The sequence below is a fragment of the Phacochoerus africanus genome, chromosome 9 (assembly GCF_016906955.1).
Source record: "Phacochoerus africanus isolate WHEZ1 chromosome 9, ROS_Pafr_v1, whole genome shotgun sequence".
Taxonomy (NCBI): domain Eukaryota; kingdom Metazoa; phylum Chordata; class Mammalia; order Artiodactyla; family Suidae; genus Phacochoerus; species Phacochoerus africanus.
The window spans coordinates 28,961,371-28,985,623 of NC_062552.1; the positions used below are offsets into that span (position 1 = coordinate 28,961,371).

The 24,253-nt window shown below is 35.8% G+C and overlaps 1 protein-coding gene across 2 annotated transcripts in view; it reads right to left on the minus strand.

Annotated features, from left to right (window-relative positions):
• Positions 1 to 24,253, minus strand: part of KHDRBS2 (KH RNA binding domain containing, signal transduction associated 2) — a 515,090-nt gene that overhangs the window by 398,326 nt on the left and 92,511 nt on the right. For both annotated transcript variants that reach the window (XR_007137030.1, XM_047796004.1), the window contains exon 2: positions 8,566 to 8,693. Coding sequence is in view for 1 of the 2 variants with exons in the window: in XM_047796004.1 (XP_047651960.1) it covers positions 8,566 to 8,693 (128 nt within the window). In the remaining variant the exon portion in view is untranslated. The remainder of the gene's footprint in view (positions 1 to 8,565; positions 8,694 to 24,253) is intronic.

The following is a 24,253-nucleotide window of genomic DNA, read 5'->3' on the forward strand; positions in this document are numbered from 1 at the left end:
TTACATTCCCACCAACAGTATAAGGGGGTTCTCTTTTCTCTACACCCTTTCCAGCATTTGCTGTTTATAGGCTTTTTAATGATAACCATTCTTACCAGAGTGAATTGGTACTTCATTGTAGTTTTGACTTGCATTTCTCTAATACTTAGTGACACTGAGCATCTTTTCATGTGCCTGTTGGCCATCTGCATGTCTCCTTTGGAGAAATGTCTAATTAGGGCTTCTGCCCATTTTTCAATTGTGTTTTTGTTGTTGTTGTTGCAGTATATGAGCTATTTGTATATTTTGAAAATCAAGTTCTTGTCTGTTTCATCATTTCAAATACTTTCTTTCAGTACAAAGTTTGTCTTTTGTTTTTGTTTATTGTTTCCTTTGCTGTATAGAAGCTGATACATTTGATTAGGTCCCATTTGTTCATTTTTGTTTTCATTTCTATTGCCTTGGAAGATTGACCTAAGAAAACTTTGGTATGATTTATATCAGAGAATGTTTTGCCTATGTTCTCTTCCAGGAGCTTTATAGTATCATGTCTTAGGTTTAAAGCTTTAAGCCATTTCGAGTTTATTTTTGTCTATGGTGTGAGGGTGTATTCTAATTTCATTTCTTTGCATGTGACTGTAACTTTCCCACCACCACTTGCTAAATGAGACTGTTTTTTTCCCATTTCATATTCCTGCCTCCTTTCTTAAAGATCAACTGACCACAGTTGTCTGGATCGATTTTGGTTCTCTCTATTCTGTTCCACTGGTCCATATATCTGTTTTTGTACCAGTGCCACAATGTTTGGATCACTATAGCTTTGTAGTATTATCTGAAATCTGGGAGAGTTATGTCCCCTGTTTTGTTTTTTTTCCTTCATGATTGTTTTGGCAATTCTGGTCATTTTATGGCTCTGTATCAATTTTAGGATTATCTCTACCAGTTCTGTGAAAAATGCCTTGGATAACTTGATAGGGATCACATCAAATCTGTAGATTGTTCTGAATAATGTGGCTATTTTAATAATATTCATTCTTTTAATCCAAGAGCATGGGATATCTTTCTACTTATTTGAATCATCTTCAGTTCTCTTTATTAATGTCTAATAGTTGTTAGCATATAAGTCTTAGGTTTCACCTCCTTGGTCAGGTTTATTTGTACGTACTTATTTTTTTGGATGTGATTTTAAAAGAAATTTTTTTTCTACAGTATATTTCTAATATTTGATTGTTAGTATACAGAAATGCAATCAATTTCCAAAACTTAATCTTGTATCCTGCTGCTTATCTGAATTCATTTATCAGTTTTATTAGTTTTTGTGTCCACTTATTAAATAAACAATTTCTTCCCACTGGTTATAAATAATATACTTAATACATGTGTCCATGTTCATTTCATGAGAAATAGAAGATTTATGTTACCCAATGTCTGATTTGAGCCTAAAATTCAGTGGTTTTTTAAAAAAAATTTTTAAGTACTAAACCAGTCTTGCATTCTTGTAATAAAACTACATCTGGGTGTAATTTATTTTGCTTGTAATGTGCTATTGAAATTCATTTGGTAATATTTTATAACATTTTTATTGCAATAATACATATACTAAGTAAAATTTACCATTTTAACTATTTTAAATGTGGCGTTCAGTGGAATTAAACACAATGTGTTCATTTCCAGAACTTTTTCATTATTCAAAAGAGAAACTCTATAGCAATTAAATAATAACTCCACAATGACCCTGTTCCACAGCCTCTGGTAACTTCAATTCCACTTTTTGTATATATGGGTTTGCTTATTCTAAGTGCCATAAGTGGACTCATATAACATTTGTCCTTTTATATCTGACTTATTCTCCCTATTAAATGATGTTTCCAATATTCATCCATGTTGTAACATGTACACAAACTTAACTGTTTTTAAAGGTGTATATGCAATATTTTGTGTATGTATTGACCAGCTGAACATACTTAGGTTCCTTCTGTCTTTTAGATATTATGAATAGTGGTGCTATGAATACAGATACACATTTGGTAATATGTTTAAAGTTTTTCTATTGATATTCATAATTGAATTGCTGTGTTTTTCTTTTATAATATACTTATGAGATTCATTTTATTTTATTTTATTTTATTTTACTTTTGTCTTTGGTCTTTCTAGGGCCTCACTGGTGGCACATGGAAGTTCCCAGGCTAGGGGTCTAATTGGAGCTGTAGCTGCCAGCCTACGCCACAGCCATAGAAACACCAGATCCAAGCAGCATCTATGACCTACACCACAGCTCACAGCAACACTGGATCCTTAACCCACTGAGCGAGGCCAGAGATTGAACCTGCAACCTCTTGGTTCTTAGTCGAATTCATTTCTGCTGCACCCTGATGAGAACTCCAAAATCCACATTTTAAAGGAAACTACTTATAAAATGGTAGAATCTAAATGTGTTACACAAATTTCTTTTAGCAATTACCAAATTTGAAATAGTAAGTAAAAGCCACTCACAATTTTTCTACATGAACCTAAATTACTTTCACAGAAGTTGGTTATAGCCAGGTCCTAACTTAGTATTATAATTGTTGCTAAAACTCAGCCTCTGTTCACCAGTGCCAAACAGAAACATGGAATTTTGGGTGAAGGAGAAAAAGATGGCTATTGTTGCTTTGCCAGGCAAAGGAGGCCACAGCAGTTAATGTCTTAAAGACTGTGCCCTCCATTGGGAAGAAGAGCAGGGAGTTTTACAGTAAAAAGGAGAAAAACAGGTTTTCAGATAGGAATCAGGATTGGGGCAGACATGCATTGTTCTTTATTGGGGGAATCTTTGTCATCAAAGCTGGCGTCTTTGCTACTGTCAAGAGCCCAGCAACCAGGCACTGACTACTAGCCCTGCCCATTGCCTCCTTCTCCCTAGAAACACACTCAGCACCCTGTTAAGGGGATAACAGCCTGCTCACACTGAATAAAGAGACAGCAAATATCCAAACTCCCACACCAAAAATAAATACTAACCCACCACAAAATACAAAGGGACACTCTTGTATAGAAATAGCACTCCAAGACTACAAGAGTTGTGTTTCTCTAAACTCACAGAAAAGGAAAATATAAGCTAAATGAAGAAGCTGAGGAACCATTCCCGGTTAAAAGAACAGGAGAACTCACCTGGAGCAGCAAACAATGAAACAGACCTCTGTAGTCTAATAGACATTGAGTTCAAAAATTAGATAGTGAAAATGCTGAAGGACTTAAGGGTGACTATGAAGGAATTAAGAGTGGACAGGAACAGTAATGCAGATTACTTTAGAAAGGAACTACAAAATATAAAGAGGAGACAAGAAAAATTAAAAAATTCTTTCACAGAGGTGCAAACTGAGTTAAGGCACTAGAGAGCAGAATGAATAATGCAGAGGAACGAATTAGTGACTTGGGAGATAGAATAATGGAAATCACCCAATCAGGACAGCAGACAGAAAACCAAATGAAAAAACATGAAAGTAATATAGGAGATGTATGGGATAATGTAAAGCGGGCCAATTTACACATAGTAGGGATTCCAGAAGGAGAAGAAGAAAAGGGGATTGAAAATATATTTGAAGAAATTATGTCTGAAAACTTTCCAAATCTAAATGAAATAGGTATCAAGATACAAGAAGCCCAGAAGGCCCCAAACAAGTTGAACCCAAATAAGCCTACACCAAGACACATTATAATAAAAATGGCAAAAGTTAAAGAGAGGATTCTAAAAGTAGCAAGAGAAAAGCAAAGCAGTAATTATAAGGGAACCCCATAAGGTTATCAGCTGATTTCTCTACAGAAACACTACAGGCCAAAGTTTTAAAAGGGAAACATTTGCAGCCTAGAATATTCTACCCAGCAAGAAAATCATCTGCAATAGAGGGAGAAATAAAGAATTTCTCCAACAAACAAAAAGTCAAAAACTATAGCAATATTAAACCCATTCTAAAAGAAATACTGAAAGGGCTTCTCTAAATAAAAAAGTAAGAAGAAATAGGATGCAGGAAGTCACAATTGGAAAGCAATTACTTAAATAAGCCAGTATACAGATCTAAAAAGAAAAAACAAACAAACAAAAAAAAAACCTATTGTAAAAGTGATGATAAACACAAAGAACAGCAAATGGACAACCATGAAGATGTTGAAAAAGGACGTCAAAATCATAAAATGTGGGGAAGGAAGGTAAGAAAACTAGACTCCTTTTTTTAAGAATGTGTTTGAGCCTGTATCACGATCAGGCTAAAGCAAGCAGATATAGGACAGAGTGGCTTTTAGAAAATCACATTGCTTAGAAAAAGAGAGAGGTGTTTCCAAAATTGTAAGTGGTGATACTGGCTTTGAAATGTGGTCACAGTTTCCACAGTTAGTCACCCCGGGTTTCTATTAACCATTCTTAAATGCTCTGATAATTACTTACCAAGTTAGAAAAAATAATACCCATGAAGGGTTTGGATTTGTGTTTTCATCTTTTGAAGGACAAAGAAGAAAATGAGCTTTGCGGAGGACGCATGCCAGGCTGCGGAGTCTGCTCCCAACCAGGCGCAGGGGGCCCCTCTCTCTGGGGCCAAGCAGATGAAGACGAAACAGAGAGCAAGTGTGGAACTTTTGAGCATATTATGGAACTTTAATTTTCTGCATTAATCTACATAAGGAATTGATTTCAAAAGCAACACAGGGGAACACGCCTGCGTTTGATCTTAAAAGGGGCCAAATTTGGGGCCGATTTACACTCCTGGCAATTTATTGCTTTAAAAAGTAGCTTGAGTTGAGAAAGAAAAAGTGGGCCTTGGGGCAAATTTAATTGAAGAAAATGTCTGATGTATTTCAGAGGATTCTGAAGGCAACATCAAAAGGACACTGAGAGGCTGAATTTCCCAGGTGGACAAATAGGTCCAGTAGCAACAGGCTGGCCTCCTGCAGGTGGAGGCTGCCCCTTCCTGCCCTCCCTCCCCTCCACACTCCTCCCTGGGCCCAGGCTTGTGGTGGGTTTCTTTCCACAAGGCTGGCGAAACAAAATGGAATACAGAGTCCTTATTACATGTGTCTTTGTTTCTTAGGCCTGAAAAGCACCTACTTTTTGAGGACCAAGGAATTATCTTCTTTTTCTATATATGTAGTAGCTTTGGAATGTCAACACTAAATCATAATGCAATCTTTGAAAACATTTTCAAAAGCAACTAAACACAATACACATATTTCCAACACCATAAACAATTCAATATAAAAAGCCATGACCACATTTACATGGGTGCAAAGTTTACAGTTTATAAAGACATGAGTTAGAACCACTGCTTGCCTGGTATAGCGGTAAAATAATTTTGATTATAATATGCATAGGAGTTGGAAATATCAAAATTTGAAAAAAGTAAAAGTACACTGGACTACAGAATACCGTGTCTGTAGATTCTGGGAAAAAAGGACTAATTAAAGGATGGTGAGTTTTCCGTGTCAACCTCTTAGGATTATGGAGAAACATACTGTCACACGCTGCCTCCTTGGAGACCTGACTAGCAAGAAATAACTGTTCTGATTCTAAAACACTTGCAAATGTAAAACCATAGATGTGCAAAGTCTATTTACTAATCTTGTTCCAAAGAAAAACACTGAAAACAAACAAGAAGAGCTGCCTATTAAAATAATTTAATATTATGGCATATTTTCTCCAAATTAATGATTGACCACAAAGCCCTAAAGGTAGATTAATCATTCTTAATGTGCTTGAACAGCATTCCTATATTTACTATCACTTAAAATCTTAAACTTCTTTCAATTCCTTGAATTACTCAGTTAAGTCGGCAAATTAACTTGAAATTAGAGACTAAATGAAATGGATTCTATCCAAAAAAGGTCAAGTAGTAGAATCAGGATAAGGTCATTTCCTGGAGCATCCCCGCAGCTATGCATCATGCCCCATAGTAGAGGATGGTGCCAACACCATGCCAATTACCAATTCCAGCAGCAGCATCGAGGGAGAGATGGTTCAGAGAGAAAAGCAGATCTTCCCCCACACATCCCCGAAGGATAAGTCACTTGTTATTTTAAAAGACTAACCCTTGGAGTTCCCTTGTGGCACAGCAGGTTCAGGCCACAGTGTTGTCTCTGTAGCAGCCCAGGTCACCGTGGAGACACGGGTTCTATCCCTGGCCCAGTGCAGTGGGTTCAGGATCTAGCACTGCCAGAGCTGTGGTGTAGGAGGCAGCTTGCCACACTGGTTTGATCTCCTGCCAGAGAACTTCCATATGCTGTGGGTGTGGCCAAAAACAAACAGACAGACAGACTAACCCTTGAGTCCATAAATACCATTGTGTCCTGCACAGAAGTTTCCATGACCAACAACCTACATGTTCCACAGCTCACACACGCATGTCAGACACAGCTTAGGCTTAGTGCTCACAGCCTATATCAACCCCACAAATTATTTTCGTGAGAATGGGGAACAATGAGCAAGAGAGCATCACCACTGCTGAAATAAAATATCATTTTCAAAAGACTGATTTTAATTGTTTTGGTATAAAAACAAATGTAGGTCAACTTGATGAATGATTCTGTTTCTCGGAACTCTTCCTGTAAAAGGCTCTAAGAGTTCTCTTATGCGCAATAATTAGATGCATGAAATGCTCGTTGCTTTAATACATAAATCAGCATGGTTTGGCATTATATTCATCAATTAAAAATGGTACATTTTTTATGAGCCATAAACTGTTATTTGATAATATTCCATAAAACTATTAATCGTTAGAAGCTATCATTTTTCACACTGTTCCACACTTTATATGAAAAATCCAAAATGTGAGCATTATCAGTCAAGTCAAAAATGTAATAGCTCTCAAAAAAATGAAGAATTTAAAATAACAGTAACCTCTTTAAGTATTCCATCTGTAACCAAGATATATCTTTGTGCAATTATGAATTATAATCTCTCAGTTACCACATCTATAAAATAAAAGTTTTATTTATTCTGTAATGTCCAAGATTGGTCTCAGCTTAAGCAATCTGTGATTCTAAAAATTCAAGAAGGTACAGTAATTTGCGAGTAAGATATGGTTTATTTCGGTGTGAATAAGCGGTGGTGGTGTTCAAAAATCCTCCTGTAAATTATGAAATTAATTTTCACACAAAAGTTGGGCACCTTAAAATATTCTTGTCTCAGTATTCATCATTACTCACCAAATGTACACTGTTGCAATATTCAGCATAAAATCACACAGAATCACTTGAAAAGCCACCAGGATTTGAAATCCCTTCCATGCCTTTGACAACATAATCCAGTCAGAAACCCAGCTGGGTTTTACTGAGAAGCAGACAGAGTCTGCCATTGACTTTCCCATATCCAGAGAACAGACTAGCATTCTGAGAAACAGTACCAAGTTATGTAATAGTCAAATATGTGATATTTAAGTATATGACTGAAAGAATCTTGTACCCCATCTAGACTCTAACAGGTTAATTAATCAAGATCCTTAAAGACATTTTTCTTAATACCCCAACATATTTCTACCGTATTTCATTACTATGTAAAACTTTTCTATGTACATTTCTATGATAGCCCAATTTAATAATCATAAAAACAACTGTCAAGTAACTCTAATAAAACTTAAAAACAAATATCTATTGAATGCACATACCTTGCTATTATTTCTTGTTGGAAATAAACATAAGACCAAAAATTTGCATGCCCACCCAAAAACCTCATCTGCAAGCTGAATTTTATGGTTTGCTGGGCTGTAATAGTTTATCCTGTTTGAAATAATTATAAACACAACCTTCTTAATTACATTTACTAAAATTTATACTAGAAGACAATTGGTAAACCACAGCATTTATTTCTGTAATCTCTATTATTAGGATAATTACATGGTCCATGCTTCAGATGCACTCTTCAGAAAGCTAATTACCAGCTTAAAGCCTTGAGTTTCCTTTTTTTGCTTACACAATTTATTTGAAAAATAAAATTATTTCTAATCATTGAAATCTCTGAATATAACCAATGGAACCATGTTATCGAATGCTACAGTTTATAATCATGATTCTGGTGATTAAAATACAATATAATGACAAAATGCCTAGTAAAAGGTTCTTCCAAGAGCACAATATCATAATCATTTGATAAATGAAACTGGCATACAGAAGATGAGAGGTTACATTCCAAGGGTCTAGTAAAGACACAACGCCTTCCTGGACATACCAATTCTCTGCTGGTGGGCTAATGCTATATATTTAGTAGCATTAATTCTACTCCCTTTTGTAATAAGAATATTCATTTTAACATGACCCAAAACATTACTGAGTGTGCATATTTGGACACTGAAATTGTTGAACTATTTACACATTAAATAAATGATTAAAATGTCTAGTTATGCTTCCCACATTCATAGAATAAAAATGCTATAGCCTTCAGTTGAAAATTACTCTCGTCACTGTACCTTCTTTCCAAGGGTTTATCTTCTTCTCTGTAGCATTACATATGTGTATATGTTAATATAAGGAAGCTTTATCTATTTCTTTAAAAGCAATAAATAAAATACCAAATCTTATTTTTATCCATTTTTCCCTAGTTCTGTAAGAAGAGAGCATACACCACAGTACCTTTGGATACTGTTTGACAGGAATCAAAACCCTTTCTGAGAGCTTTATGTTTTTGTTGCTGATGACATCAAGGTATTTCTTTTCTTCATCTTCCTTTTTTCCATCGGAACCTTGAAATTTTTCAATTTCTGAAAAAAAAATCACAAGAAAAAACAGTAAATGAAATGAGAAGTCATCATAAATATGCTGCTCATTCTTATCATGCCCCTTCTTAAGATTTTGAAGAATCTGGATAAAAAAACTGAAACAGTGCCTTTGTTAAAAGCCATGTCAAAGCTGCTACTATCCGTAAGATGATCTTGGTCAACTAAAACTAAAAAGCAATGATTGAAGATATGACTGTCTTCTGTGAACAAATGATGCACTTAATTAATTTTAAGATCTTCAAACAAAATTTGAGAAAGAATATATCCTTTAACTATTTAAAATATCTAAGCAAACATAACTTTCCAAGGAGCTATGCCTAGAACAAATAAATCTTAAGGTTACCTGGTTTATTTTTACTCAGAATCATTTCTAAGAAAAATAACTGAAAACAGTAATTATCCATTACCTAAAATAGGGTAGTAAAGATAAATAGTATGCCATTTTATATTCTAGCCAAACTTAAATGCAATAAGTATGACAGAAAAAAATCATATAAAGGATTAGATCTGTAAATACTGTCATTCACTTCATTGAAATGAAATTCTCTTACCAGAGGCTTAAGAGGAACTACTAATTTTCCCCAAGAAAATATTCCCCAAATGGATATTTTTTAAACAAATGCATACTATTTATCCATTCTTTCTTTTTAAAATTAATTTATTCCACAAAGATGTTTGAACCTCTAGTATGGGCACTGCAAATGGAACAGAAAACAAGAAAACATATCTGTTTCTATGAAATGTATGTTCTGACAGGGAAACTGAACAATGAGAGCATAAATATATGTGCACATGTATATTTATGTGTAGGAATAAAGAATAAATACAACATAGTACTACAAACATAAAGAAGAGAAGAGTCGGGAGTAGGGCTGCTACCTCAGATTTATAAGGTATCGTTTGAGTGGAATCCAGAATAATGAGAAAGAGAAAGACATGAGACCATCAAGAAATCAAGTTTTACAGTCTGATGGAGAAACAGCTTCACTCACTCTGGAAAGAGCAAGGGCCAAGAAGGCCTGTGTGGTTGCAGCACAGTGAACGTAAAGAAGAGCCTTTCATAGGCAGTTAGAGGACAGGCTGCATAAGAGCGTGTGGGACAGGTGACATTTTCTGCTTTTTAGAGTTGGTGTACTGACAAGCCACTGGGTGATTTTGGTTGGGGAGGCAGCCATGTTGACTTTTATTTGTAAAGATGACACAGGTGTCATATGTAAAACCAGTTACAGCAGAGAGCAAGTAATCCAGCAAACCAGCTTGTGTTTGTATGGCTAAGAGGTGATACTGACTTGGTCTAAAAGGGAGGAATGAAGGAGTTCCCATCATGGCTCAGTGAAAATGAATCTGACTAGTATCTATGAGGATGAAGGTTTGATCCCTGGCCTCCACAGTGGATTAAGGATCTGGTGTTGCCATAAGCTGTGGTGTAGGTCAGATCTGGCATTGCTGTGGTTGTGGCATAGGCCAGCAGCTGAAGCTCCAATTCGACCCCTAGCCTGGGAACCTACATATGCTGCAGCCCTAAAAAGACTAAATAAATAACTAGATACAAGGGAGGAATGAAATAGTGAGAAAAAACAGAAGCTAGAGTCATCTCATGGAATTTATTATGTAAAATCAGTGTTTTGGAAAAACCTTGAAAAAACAATTTCCTTTATTTCTTCGATGCACATTTCACAATTATTATTACCATAAAACCACCTGTAAATACATCTTCTCTCCTTGCTGTTGGTCAACCGTACTATTTCAAAGCACTACCTAAATTAAGATATGAAAATGACAGGGATTTTTTTAGATTTGTTAGAGATGGAATAAGAACATTCTGTTATTTTGGAGTAAAGAAAAGATGATACTTTTTTTCTCAAAAAATGAGTCCTTCATTATAAATTTTAATTGAAGTTTATAATGACTTAAAATATTCTATTAGTTTCAGGTATATGACATAGCGGTTTGATACTTTGATACATTACAAAATGATCACCATTACATGCCTAGTTACCATCCATCATCATACAATGATACTACAGTATTACTAACTATATCCTCTACATTGTACATTACATCCCTGTGATTTATTTTATACCTGGAATTTTGTACCTTTTAATCCTTTGCCTGTTTGGCCCATCACGCCGTCACCCTCCCCTCTGGCAAACACCAGATTGTTCTCTGTGAGTCTATCTCTGTTTTGTTTGTTCTTTTTTTTTTAATTTCACATATAAGTGAAATCATATAGTATTTGCCTTTCTCTGACTCATTTCATGTAGCATAATACCCTCTAGGTCCACCTATGCTATTAAGTATACATAATTTCTTATAAATTCTTAAATTATATTAATTTATATTGCATTTTTAAACAATTATTTTCTTAAAGTTCTGACTACTTCTGGAGGTAAAAGAATACCATATTACATCTAACAGTTTGTATTTGTTACTTTATTTTTAATTACCATCTTTTCAAAAATGATTTCACATAGGTTAGATAAAATCCCCTGTAAAAGTAGGGGTGTAATCTTTTAATATACTATTTATTTGGCCCACGTGGAATTTTTAAAAAAATCTTACTAAGATGGAATTTCTCACCCAGATAATGCCTGAATGAATGCTACACAGCATAGTTTGTACTAAGTCATTTACAATCACTTTTTCAGCCATATGTTATAATTTCCCTAAACACAATTATCTTCAAATAAATAGGGCTGTTTCAAAACAAATTATATGCAACATGACTAAAATTTCTACATTGTATAATGGATTTTTAGTTTTCTACTCCAGAGTATTAATAAGTCATTTTAAATGTTTTTGTAAACCAAGAAGCACTCTCTACTCAAGTCTCTGAATCCCTGATATAATTACTACATACAGAACTGTGACAACTGCAAGAAAAAATATTCATAGATCCTCTGAGAATGACAATGAACTTCTGCTCACTGCCTTTAGGGTACACGCACCCACCCAGTATCCATTTTTCTAGCTCACTGAGGCAATTGTTATGGGGACACACTGAAGAAACCATTCAATCCTCAATCTACTACATGAATGGCTTCTCCTCATCGCTGTGTCACAGAAATAAATGTCTGACATTATTTGCTAAAACAACCACGTAGGCATTTTCAGACATCTGCAATTTGATCAATCAATGATTAACTTCAACAATTTTTCCATCAAGAAATGGAGCTGAAATATCATTTTCACTGCTTTTTCTGTTCATTTCTATACTTTCCTTTAAAAATTTGTATATTTATTTTGCATTTCTGATAGTTTCAAGGAGTTACCTTCTCTTCCCTGACCTATCTAAATACCTATCTGCATTTCTCAACTATATAGCCAAGAATGGTATATACCAAACTCAACTGGTTTTAAAACCATGGAAAACAATGTATACACACCTTCCCTTTTTAGTTTTTAGTTTGAAGTATTTTTCTACTTCATAATTAGTGTCTGCTCAGTGTGGAATGTTTAGACAATATAGGTATTCACAAAAATGAAATGGCACTTTTCTCATGAAAATGAGTACATTATCATCTAGAAATAACCAAACAGTTATTGTATAAAGATGTTAAATCATTTTATATACTTGATTATACAGTCTCTCTTTAAACTTGGCTTCCATATATTGTGAAAACATATTCAATATGGTGGAAAGGAAAGCTTACTTTTTGCTAAAAATGTTAAATTATAAAATTTTTAATATTTTTTTGTTTTCTTTCAGTGTTTATATATATATTTTTTTTCCAACAATTCATTTTAGCATTCATTAAGGTATTTTTAGTGATTACCACTGTGCACCATAGGGTTGATTATAAAGAGATTACAACATAATTCAATGATGGTTATGCCTGTATTCACCTCACACAGCTTCACCCACTGGTTTATGTCAGCTGGAAGCTAGAGTAAGAAGGTATTCTCTTTATTATGGTAAAAAAAAAAAAACATATAATATCATTTACTATTTTAATCATTTTAAGTGTACAGCATAGTATTGATAAATACATTCACATTACTGTGCAACAAATCTCCAGAATTCTTTCAAAATTCCAGAATCTTAACAAAACCTAACCTCTAGACAATTCATCAAGATGATATAACAATGAGGAGTTATTGTCGTGGCTAAGCAGAAATGAATCTAACTGGTATCCATGAGAACTCAGGTTTAATCCCTGGCCTCGCTCAGTGGGTTAAGGATCCAATATTGCCATGAGCTGTGGTATAGGTCACAGACATGGCTCAGATCCTGAGTTGCTGTGGCTGTGGTGTAGGCCAGTGGCTGAAGCTCTGATTCTACCCCTAGCCTGGAAATCTCCATATGCCTCAGGTGTGGCTCTAAAAAAAAAGAAAAAGACAAAAAAAAGACAAAGATGTAACAATGATAAACATATATACTAAAATAGGAGCACCAAAATATATAAACAATTATTAACAGACCTAAAGGGAGAAATTGACAGCAACACAATAATAGTAAGGAAATTAAACACTCCGCTCAGATCAAAAAATACATCATCCAGACAGAGTCTAAAAGGAAAAAGTGACCTTAAATGAAACATTAGACCACACAGATTTGATAAATTTGTATAGAACATTCTATCCAAATGCAGCAGAATGCACATTCTTCTCAAATGTGCATGGAACTTTCTCAAAGATAGACCATATGTTGAGATTCAAAACAAGTCTCAATAAATTTAGGACTGAAATCATATCAACCTTCTTTTCCAATAACAATCCTATGAAAATAAATCAACTACACGAAGAAAACTGGAAAGATGACAAAGATGTGGAGACTGAATGACATACTACTGTAAAGCTACTGAATCAATGAATAAATCAAAACAAAAATTTTAAAAATTACCTGGAGTCAAATGAAAATGAAAAAAATGACATACAAAATCTATAAAACATAGCAAAGAGGTACAAAGAAGGAAGTTCAAAGCAATAGAGGTTTACCTCAAAAAAAAAAAGGTAGAAAAATCCTCAAATAAACAATCTACTTTATACCCAAAGAAAAGAGAAAAAGAAGACAAAGGAAGCCCAAAATTAGTAAAAGAAATCAGGGCAGAAATACATAAAATAGATAATAAAAAGACAATAGAAAAGATAATAGAACTAAGAGTTGGTTCTTTGAAAAAATAAAGGCCCTGATAAATAAAATCAGAAAAAGAAGAGGAGAAATAAAATGGATACCATAAGTTTTCTTGATGACTTTCTCTCAGACAGAGGCAGTCATATGCAGCTTATATCCTCCAGCTTGTATTCTAACCACTGTCTGGAAGTGGCTGTTTGCAGCAATTACTTCTGGCCTATTGAGTTTGCACCTTTCAGTCTCAAAATCTGTCTCTCTCTTCTACCCTCTTCTCTCTCCTCCTCTCCCTCTCTCCCAGGACTAGTTATACTTTTTACTTCATGTCACATCCTTGAATTAGAGGATTTTTTTTTCTTAGCATTTCTTCCATTTTAGTTTCCATATTCTAGGAACTTCAATTATACATATCTTGACCTTCTTTGCCTGGGTTCTGTATTTATTATTTTCTCTCAAAACTTTTTAACATTCTTGTTTTATAAGTTCTTAATTCCTTTGTTTTCTGCTTTTTAGGGCTGTGCCTGCTGCATATGGAATTTCCCAGGCTAGGGGTCAAAGCAGAGGTGCAGCTGCCAGCCTACACCACAGCCACAGCAATGAAGGATATAAGCCACATCAGCAACCTACGCCACAGCTCATGGCAATGCCCACTGAGTGAGGTCAGGGAATGAACCTGCATCCTCATGGACACCAGTCAGGTTTGTAACCCACTGAGCCACAACAGGAACTCCATTAATTCTTTTCTCTATTTTTATTACTGTTCTTTTTTCAATTTAGCCTTATTTTACTTCTAGTCTATTCTTCATGTACGAAATACATTCTTTCTATTTCATTCTTGAGTTGTGACAGATTGTTTTACATGCTCTTCTAATTTAACTACTGCTTATACAACACTTTTCTATTCCTGATATAGTCTTCTTTCATTGCTTTTAGTTTCCTTACTTTCTTTTCCATCTTTTTTTTTTTCTTTTTCAGCCACACCATGACATGGAGGTTCTTGGGCCAGGGATCAAATCCATGCCAGAGCTGTGACCTATGCCATGGATGAAACAATGCTGGATCCGTAAACCACAACACTGGGCTGGGGATTGAACCAGAGGCTCCACAGAGACAAACAGCATCATTTACCCATTGCACCATAGGAAGAACTCCATTTTCCCTCATTTTAAATATTGTATCTTAGTGTTTTTCTACCTCAGTTTCACATTTGGATATTAGGAAAGAACTCTCAGTGTGTTGTGAGGATTAGTTAAGTTAGAAAAAGCAAGTGCTTAGAAAACTGTCAAAAGCATGGTTGTTTTAATAATTATTTTCTTATTATTTTATTACATATATAAGAACCAAATATCCGTTGAACTAGAGTCATAAGACACAATTTCCCAGAAGAGGAAGTCAGAAACTTGTCCCTAGATTAAGAAAGCACCAGAAATAGATAGAAAATTCCATTGGCTCCACTGAGAGATCATACTATATATATATATATTTTTTTTTTTTTTGTCTATTTGCTATTTCTTGGGCCACTTCCGCGGCATACGGAGGTTCCCAGGCTAGGGGTCTAATCGGAGCTGTAGCCACCAGCCTACGCCAGAGCCACAGCAACGCGGGATCTGAGCCGCGTCTGCAACCTACACCACAGCTCACGGCAACGCCGGATCGTTAACCCACTGAGCAAGGGCAGGGACCGAACCTGCACCCTCATCGTTCCTAGTCGGATTCGTTAACCACTGCGCCACGACGGGAACTCCCTATATAATTCTTATATGTCAAGCATGGCTTTTCATTTTGCTAGTAAATTTTTAAAAAAATATTTTATATATCTGTCCTATCATTTATAGTTTAATATATTTTGTAGCCTCAAACATAAATTAATGACAAATAGTTTAGAGTTTAGATTAAACTCATCTGAAACAATCAAAATTTCAGTGAAAGGGATTCCATTTGAATATGAGTTTATATCTTCATATTTAAGTCACTTTCTTAACATAAGTGATTTTCTCTTCAATCAAAATTTATACTTCTTAAACTAGATGTATTGGTTATATAAGCAGTGACCTCCCACACTGTTCTTTTGAGTATTTTTCTGAGCTCCAAAATACAGTTTAAGTTGTTAGAATCATTAATAGCTATAAAATTGATGTGTTAGGCTGTGTCTCTATATTAATGTCTTATACAAGTTTTATCATTGTGGTTATATTTTGTAACTGCATGTTATAGAGGCTAATATTTTTTAATGTAAATGACACATAATTAAACATACATAAACAGAAATTACAGTGATCTGATTCCATGGGGAAATCAGTTATTCAATATAAATAAATTTTTCTCTTAAAATAAGATTTAAAATTAGCCATTTACATATTTTAAGTAATCTTTCTAAAATACATTACTTATTTCTTAGTTTTTCCAAAGAGAACATACTTTGCATGACTCAAGGACTTTCTGATGTAAAGTCAGTCATTCTACCATGCTTATCAATGAGAGGAATAACTTCAGTCTTTTATTAATTCAACAAATACTACTGATTACCATCTACCTCATGTGTGGAGGACTAAATATAGAAAGGAAAGAGTAAAAGCCAGGAATCAATACGGGAAACTTTACTTACATGACTGAGGTTGAAGAGTCAACAGAAACCAGACTTGTGATAAGTCCCTAAGGTAAGGCATCATATCCCAACTCTGGACGGGAACAGAAGAGAGGGCATCCCTTTAGATAAGCTGTCCTAGCAATAAAAGGTTGACTCTGTGTGTGTGTGTGTGTGTGTGTGTTTAGAATATTCATCTGATCATTTTTTTCAGTTTTGCAATTGTTACTTGTTTAACTTTTTGTTTTAGTCATTATTAATTAGCATTTTACTCTGGCGACTCTATATCATATCCACGTACAATGATTTATTTAACCAAGAAACCAGATAATCAATCTTGTGAGAAGTATATATTAAATGATACTAAAAAAATAGTGTCAGTCAAGTAAATACATAGAGCTTTCTATGCCTAAACTTCTTCAAGGGGAGTGAAATATTTGTTCTTCCAGGTACTTATAATTCTAGAATACAAAAATATACATAAACATAACCTCTACTTCCAGGAAAATTTTAAAGAATCAAGAGACATTTAATTATCAAGTAGACTTTGAAAATAATTTTCAATGCAACACAAGAGAAAAGAACATTAAATACAATGTTAATTGTAAAATATACTGAAGCAAAGAACACAGAATCAGGGAAGAAAGTTACTTTCAATAAAATGTAAATGACCTTTAAATATAAAAACAGCAAAGGATGGAAGTTTTGCACTGTTTTGAAGTTCATGGTCATCCTATGCAAACATCGGAGTTCCCACTGTGGCACAGTGGAAACGAATCCGCCTAAGAACCATTAGGTTGTAGGTTTGATCCCTGGCCTCGTTCAGTAGGTTAAGGATCTGGCGATGCCATGAACTGTGGTGTAGGTCACAGAAGCGGCTCAGATCCTGCATTGCTGTGGTTGTGGTATAGGCTGGCAGTTCTAACTCCAGTTAGAACCCTAGCCTGGGAAGCTCCAAATGACGCAGGTGTAGCCCTAAAAAAAGCAAAATAAATAAATAAATAAATACAAAAGTCAATAAAAGGTTGTAAAAAAAAAACCCTTTTATTTATGGAATTTTCAGAAGGGACTCTATAATACAAATGGTGCTCACATGCCTGGTGATTAGAACTCCTTATCGTAAATGGAGCATAAATAACATAGATTTACTTTATATAACTGAGCAAAGGTTATCGTATTTGTTCCACCTTCAAGTTATACTACTTAAGTTTCTAAATAAAAATATTTTATGCTCTTTGTATTTGAATACAGAACCAAACCTTTAAAGATTAGTGCTAATAAAATGAAAGAGTGTAACATAGTAGAATCATTTCCACCTTCTTTTTAGAATCCCCATATGAAATTTCAGAGATTAGTATCCTATGATACAGGAGTGGCTGTAAAAAGAAAGTTAATTAATATCTGCATTAATCATTATTAAGCCAACAATCATTACTAATATAAGATTTCTTTAAGTTCTGTTTGTAATTTTGGGAGTTAAATTTGAGTGCTAAAAGGTGTTCTCACTTGCTAGCTACATAATCTGAAGCAGGTTAATTACTCTCAGTTCTTTTTTTTTTTGTAAAGTACCTCCACCAAATGATGACATTACGTGAATTAGCATTTTGTCCACTTCCCTGCAATAATTATCATAGTTTTAATACCATAAGGCTTCATATTCCTCTCCCTCTAGATAATAATCCCTGAGAAGGTTTAGTTTAGTCATCTTCATGGCTCCTGTATTTAGCCCAGTGACTAACAAGGAAGAAGAAATTAATCTCTAAACCTGTGTTTTCCACCAAAGAAAAATGAAATTTGGATAATTTCATACAAAAATCAAGTTTTTAAATGATAAGAGGGTAACCTTATATGTGATGAAGATGATAGGAAAACAGATGTGAACAGCGGAGCTCTCAGAAGCAAGGTCTGCAGGTCTAGTGGATACTGGTCTAATTCTAGAAGCACAAAAGGGATGGGAAGTTGTTCTTAAACAGAATAATATGTCCCTTTCTACTGAAGACAGAAAGAACAATTTCAGATCCATTGACAGTAAATCAGTAGTAAAAATTTGCAAATAATATTAACTACCTAACAAGTAATTATCTTAGTGTTTAAAATAGAAACTGCTAAATTTGACCTTAAAATACTTCGTCATTTTCTTTCAACAAGATAAAACATGAGACAGTTATTTTAATGACTATGAAAGCATTTTAGTACCTTGAACCTATTGGAAAGGTGAAACTATCTGATACCACCCTACTGCCTCTCCCTAGCTGATTATCCAACCACTGTTCAGCTCACAGGCCCTCTCCACAGAACTCCACTCCCAGGGCCTTCTCTCTGTGCCCTCCCATCACTTATTTCCCAGGGTAGATTCCAGTCAGTCCTAACACAAGGCCACATCTTAACTCTGTGGCCTCAGATCAGTCACTTTGTTCCTCCACAATCCATGAACCCAACCAAAATGGGAACCGAATCTTATCAAGTCACAGGAAGTCTGTGGTCGCTCTTAGGACCACAGCCTTCCTGACAACACCTGTCGGCTGTGCAGCATTTCAAATCAGGAATGATGATGGCCCTTGCTTTATAAACATTTTCTATGTGCCAGGCAGTATCCTAATTCTTACACAAGGGCTAGCTCGTGTAATCAGCTTACTAAAACTGTTAGGGTCACATTGTTCCCTTGTAAAATAGGTATAATATATCCATAAAGCTCTTGTGAGGACTGAATGAGTCAAGCTATTCAATTCACTTAGAACAGTACGTGGTACGTAATAAGCGTATGATAAGTATTAGCTCTTATCATCCTATCTACCTGCATGTGGGGACCAGACATGAGGCTTCATTAAACTCTTTACCATTATTAAAACTGAAGATTATGACGAAGTTATTGTGTTTCCGTGATTACACCTTGTCTTTAGGGATATCGTTAACAATGGAGGGCACATTCAGACTTAGATTCCAGTGTTTCCTCTTCCAGACTAATATCATTATGCATATGTTTAAAAAATGTCATACATATCAGTTTAAATAATAGGAAAAAAGGAAAAGAAATCAGGGAAATGATGCCATAGTAATAGCAAGAACATGGTGTGGAATGAATCTATCGAAACCATCATCAAAAAATACACTGACCTGGGAGTTCCCGTCCTGGCTCAGTGGTTAACGAATCCGACTAGGAACCATGAGGTTCCGGGTTCGACCCCTGGCCTTGCTCAGTAGGTTGACGATCCGGTGTTGCCGTGAGCTGTGGTGTAGGTCGCAGACGCGGCTCGGATCCCCGTTGCTGTGGCTCTGGCGTAGGCTGGTGGCTACGGCTCCGATTCGACCCCTAGCCTGGGAACCTCCATATGCCGCGGGAGCGGCCCAAGAAATGGCAAAAAGACAAAAAAAAAAAATACCCTGACTTTTTGGAGAGTAATGTCATCTAAAGTTATACAGTAGGACTTCACAAAAGGCAAGAGGGTAGGTTTACTTTTTTCCCCCAAACTTCTTAACTGCCAAGCACAAAGTCTTAAAACTTCAAGTCAAGATCTTTTAAATGGAAGAAGAGTATTTTATTGATATTTGTTCCAAATATATCCATGCACGGTGCTCTGGGTTCAGGACCCTTGTCTGAATGCATCTGGTGTTTGATTTTAGTTCTTAGTTAAATGCACACACACAAAAAACAGTGCATATTTCTGCTTGCTGAGCAACAACAATCCCACCGGAGGAAAGCGGAAGAGACACCTTAGGTCACCACCCTGCCTGTGGGCTGTAGCTCCGCAGTGAGGCCCTCTGACCACCACCACGGAGGTACTGAGCAACCCTTCACTCTGTGGCCACTCTTCCTATCGCTCCAACTCTGTATTCTGGGCAAGGAATTTCCCAACTGATTTACATGCATTGTGACAGTCAATCCTTTTATTAACCTAATATGATAGTCCCAATTATTACTCCACTATACAAAAGGGGGCCTGAAGATTAATGTCCCAGGTTGCAGGGACAAGGACTACAAATAATGGGGCAGGGATGTGAATCCCAAAGCTTAGGCTCTTTCCTAGGACGACTCACCCACTCACCCCTTCATTCAACAGATACCCACTGAGAGCCTGCTGTGTGCCAGGCACCAGCCCAAGAACTGGATGTCCTGTGGTGAAGCATACAAACAAAATCCCTGCCTCTTAAATCTTGCAGACAAATGAGGCAGAAAGTAAATGAATAAGTAAATCATTCTATGATCTACATGGGCATAAATGTTTTTCAGAAAAACAAAAAGGATAATGTCATAGGAGATGCTGAGAAGGCTGTGCTATTAGACGGCCTCTTTGAGAAGACAATGCTTGATCAGAGACCTGAATGCAGTAATTCAGTAAGCAAGTAAACGCAGGAATATCTAAGAGTGTGAATAGCAAGTGCAAAGCAACTGAGACTGAAAAGAATGTGCCTTACATGAGAAGCCCTCAGTGGAGTGTGGGAAGACTGGTGTGGATGGAAATGGGAGAAATGGCACATGAAGAGGTGGAAGGGCAGGAGGGGTCCTGTCTTGAAGGCCTGGTAGTCACAGACCTTCAGTGAGTACAATATGGCAGAGGTGATGGCAGGCGGCCTCTGAGATCAGGTCAGAGCAGCCTGCAGTTTGGTCACATGTCTGGAAAAAGTCAGCTGCTCTGTTATGGGGATGTGCGAGGAGCTGAGGGCTCTTGCTAACAGCACATAAGTGGCCACCTTGGAGGAGATGCTTTAGCCCTGGTTAGACCTGCAGATGACCGTAACATCCTGAGACACTGACCAGAACCACCCCCCTTGGGTTCTTCCAAATTTCTTACCCACTGTGAGAAGAAATGTTCGTTATTTTATGCTGTTATTCTCTGAAGTAATCTGTTATGCAGCGAGACAATACATTATGGAACAGAATATTTATTTTCTTCTAAGAGAGAGTCTTATGGCATTTTGATCAGGTTTGTGTTCTTGCAGTCCTACCTAGGAGGGCCAGAGCAGAGGCAGGGAGGCCAGGTGTAAGGCAGTTACACTAGACCATCCTAGCTTTTTTTTCATGATTCAAAATTTTATTGAAGTTAAATTACAATGTTGTGACAATTTCTGCTGTATAACAAAGTGATTCAGTTATATGTATACACACATCCATTCTTTTTCAGATTTTTAATTCCCATATATATTAACACAGAATCTTGGGGAGAGTTCCCAACAGCAGGTCCCCATTGGCCAGTCATTCTATATACGACAGAGTACATATATCAATCTCTGCCCACCCCTCCACGCCATCCTTACCCCTAGCCTAACCTTTTGGTAACCATAAGTTTGTTTTCGAATTCTGTGAGTCTGTTTCTATTCTGCAAATAAGTTCATCTGTATCCCTTTTTTTTCTTTGGTTCCACATGTGATAACACATGAGGTTTGTCTTTCACTGTCTGATTAACTTCACTTAGTATGATAATCTCTAGGTCCATTCATGTTGAGGCAAGTGTCCTTATTTCATTCTTTTTATAGCTGAATAGTATTTCATTGTATATATGTAACACTTCTTTGTCAATGGACATTTGGGTTGCTTCCATGTCTTAGATATTATATATAGTGCTGCAGTGAATATTAGGGTGCACATACCTTTTGAATTATGGTTTTCTCCAGAGAGATTCCCAGAAGTGGGATTACTGGATCAGATCGTAGTTCTATATTTGGTTTTATAATGAACATCTGTACTGTTTTCCATTGTGGTTGTATCAATTTAAAGTCCCACAAACAGTCTAAGAGGGTTTTCTTTTTTTCTGGAGACTCTTCAGTATTTATTGTTTACAGACATTTTATTTTTTTTTTTGTCTTTTTGAGGCCATGTCATATAGAAGTTACCAGGTGAGGGGTCCAATCAGAGCTGTAGCCACTGGCCTATACCACAGCCACAGCAACACCAGATCCAAGCTGTGTCTGTGACTTACACAACAGCTCATGGCAATGCTGGGACCTCAACCCACTGAGAGAGAACAAGGATCAAACCCACATTACTACTCAGGTTTGTTATCACTGAGCCACAACAGGAACTCTCTGTAGAGTTTTTGATGTAAGCCATTCTGGCTAGTGTAAGGTGGTACCTCATAGTAGTTTTGGTTTGCATTTCTCTAAGAATTAGCTGTGTTGGCATTTGTATGTGGTCTTGGGATAAATTTTGTTTCTTTTTCCCATTTTCTAATTGGATTGATTGGGGTTTTTTTATATTGAGTTAAATGAATAGTATTTTAGAGATTAATCCCTTGTCAGTTGCTTTATTTGCAAATACTTTTTCCCCTTCTGTGGGTTGTCTTTTCATTTTGTTTATGGTTTCCATTACTGTGCTAAATATTTAAGTTTAATTAGGTCCAATTTATTTTTGTTTTTTATGTCCATTACTCTAGAAGGTGGATCTGAAAAAAATATTGCTGTATTTTGTGTCACATGTTGTACCTATATTTCTTCTAAGAGTTTTATAGTATCCAATCTTATAATATTTAATCCATTTTGAATTTATTTTTGTGTACAATGTTAAGAAGTGTTCTAATATTTTTTTATATGTAGCAATCCAGATTTCCCAATAGCACTTATTGAAGAGACTTTCTTTTCTCCATTGTATATTCTTGTCTTTGTTGTAAAATAGTTGAAAATTGTTTCAGCTTATTGTGGGGCTCTCAATTCTGTTCCATTCATCTATGTTTTTAATTTTGTGCTACTACCATTCTATTTTTATGGCTAAAGTTTTTGGGTATAGTTTGCAGTCAGTCATAATTCCTCCAGCTCCATTTTTCTTTTCAATATTGCTTTGGCTATTGAGACTTTTGTGTTTCCACTCAAATTTTTAAATTTTTTGTTCTAATTTTAGGAAAAAATCACATTGGTAATTTGATAGGAATTGCACTGAATCTGTAGATTGCCTTGGGTAGTAGAGTCGTTTTGACAATACTGCTTCTTCCAATCCAAAAGCATGGTATATCTTTTCATCTTTCATTTCTTTCATCAGTGTCCTATAGTTTTCAGACTATAGGACTTAGTCTCTTTAGGTGGTGAGTTTGTATCATCTTTCATTTCTTTCATCAGTGTTCTATAGTTTTCAGACTATAAGACTTTGTCTCTTTAGGTGGGTTTATTCCAAGATATTTTATTCTTTGTGATGTGACAGTAAATGGACTTGTTTCCCTAATTTCTATTTCTGATCTTTCATTTTTACTATATAGAAATGAAATCAATTTCTGTAAATTATTTTTGTATCCTTTAACTTTACCACATTCATTGATGAGCTCTACCAGTTTTTTGGCAGAATCTTTAGGATTTTCTATGAATGTTCCACAATGAATGTTCATGTTCCACAAAAAGTGATAAGAACAAAAATCCTGTTCCAATTTGGATTCCTTTTATTTATTTTTCTTCTTTGATGTTTGCTGTGGGTTTGTCACATGTGGCCTTTGTTATGTTGAGGTAGATTCCTTCTTTTTTTTAATTTTTTTTTTGGTCTTTTCAACATTTCTACAGCTGCTCCCGAGGCGTATGAGGTTCCCAGGCTATGGGTCTAATCAGAGCTATAGCTATCGGCCTACGCCAGAGCCACAGTAACATGGGATGTGAGCCACATCTGCGACCTATACCACAGCTCACAGCAACACCAGGTCCTTAACCCACTGAGCAAGGCCAGGGATCAAACCCGCAACCTCATGGTTCCTAGTCAGATTTGTTAACCACTGAGCTATGATGGGAACTCCGAGATAGGTTTCTTCTATGATCACTTTTTGGAGGGTTTTTTCCTTTTCTTTTTTTAGGGCCACATCTGTGGCATATGGATGTTCCCAGTCTAGGAGTAGAATTAGAGCTGTAGCCACCAGCCTACACTACAGCCACAGCAAAACCAGATCTGAGCTGGTCTACAACCTACACCAAAACTCAATA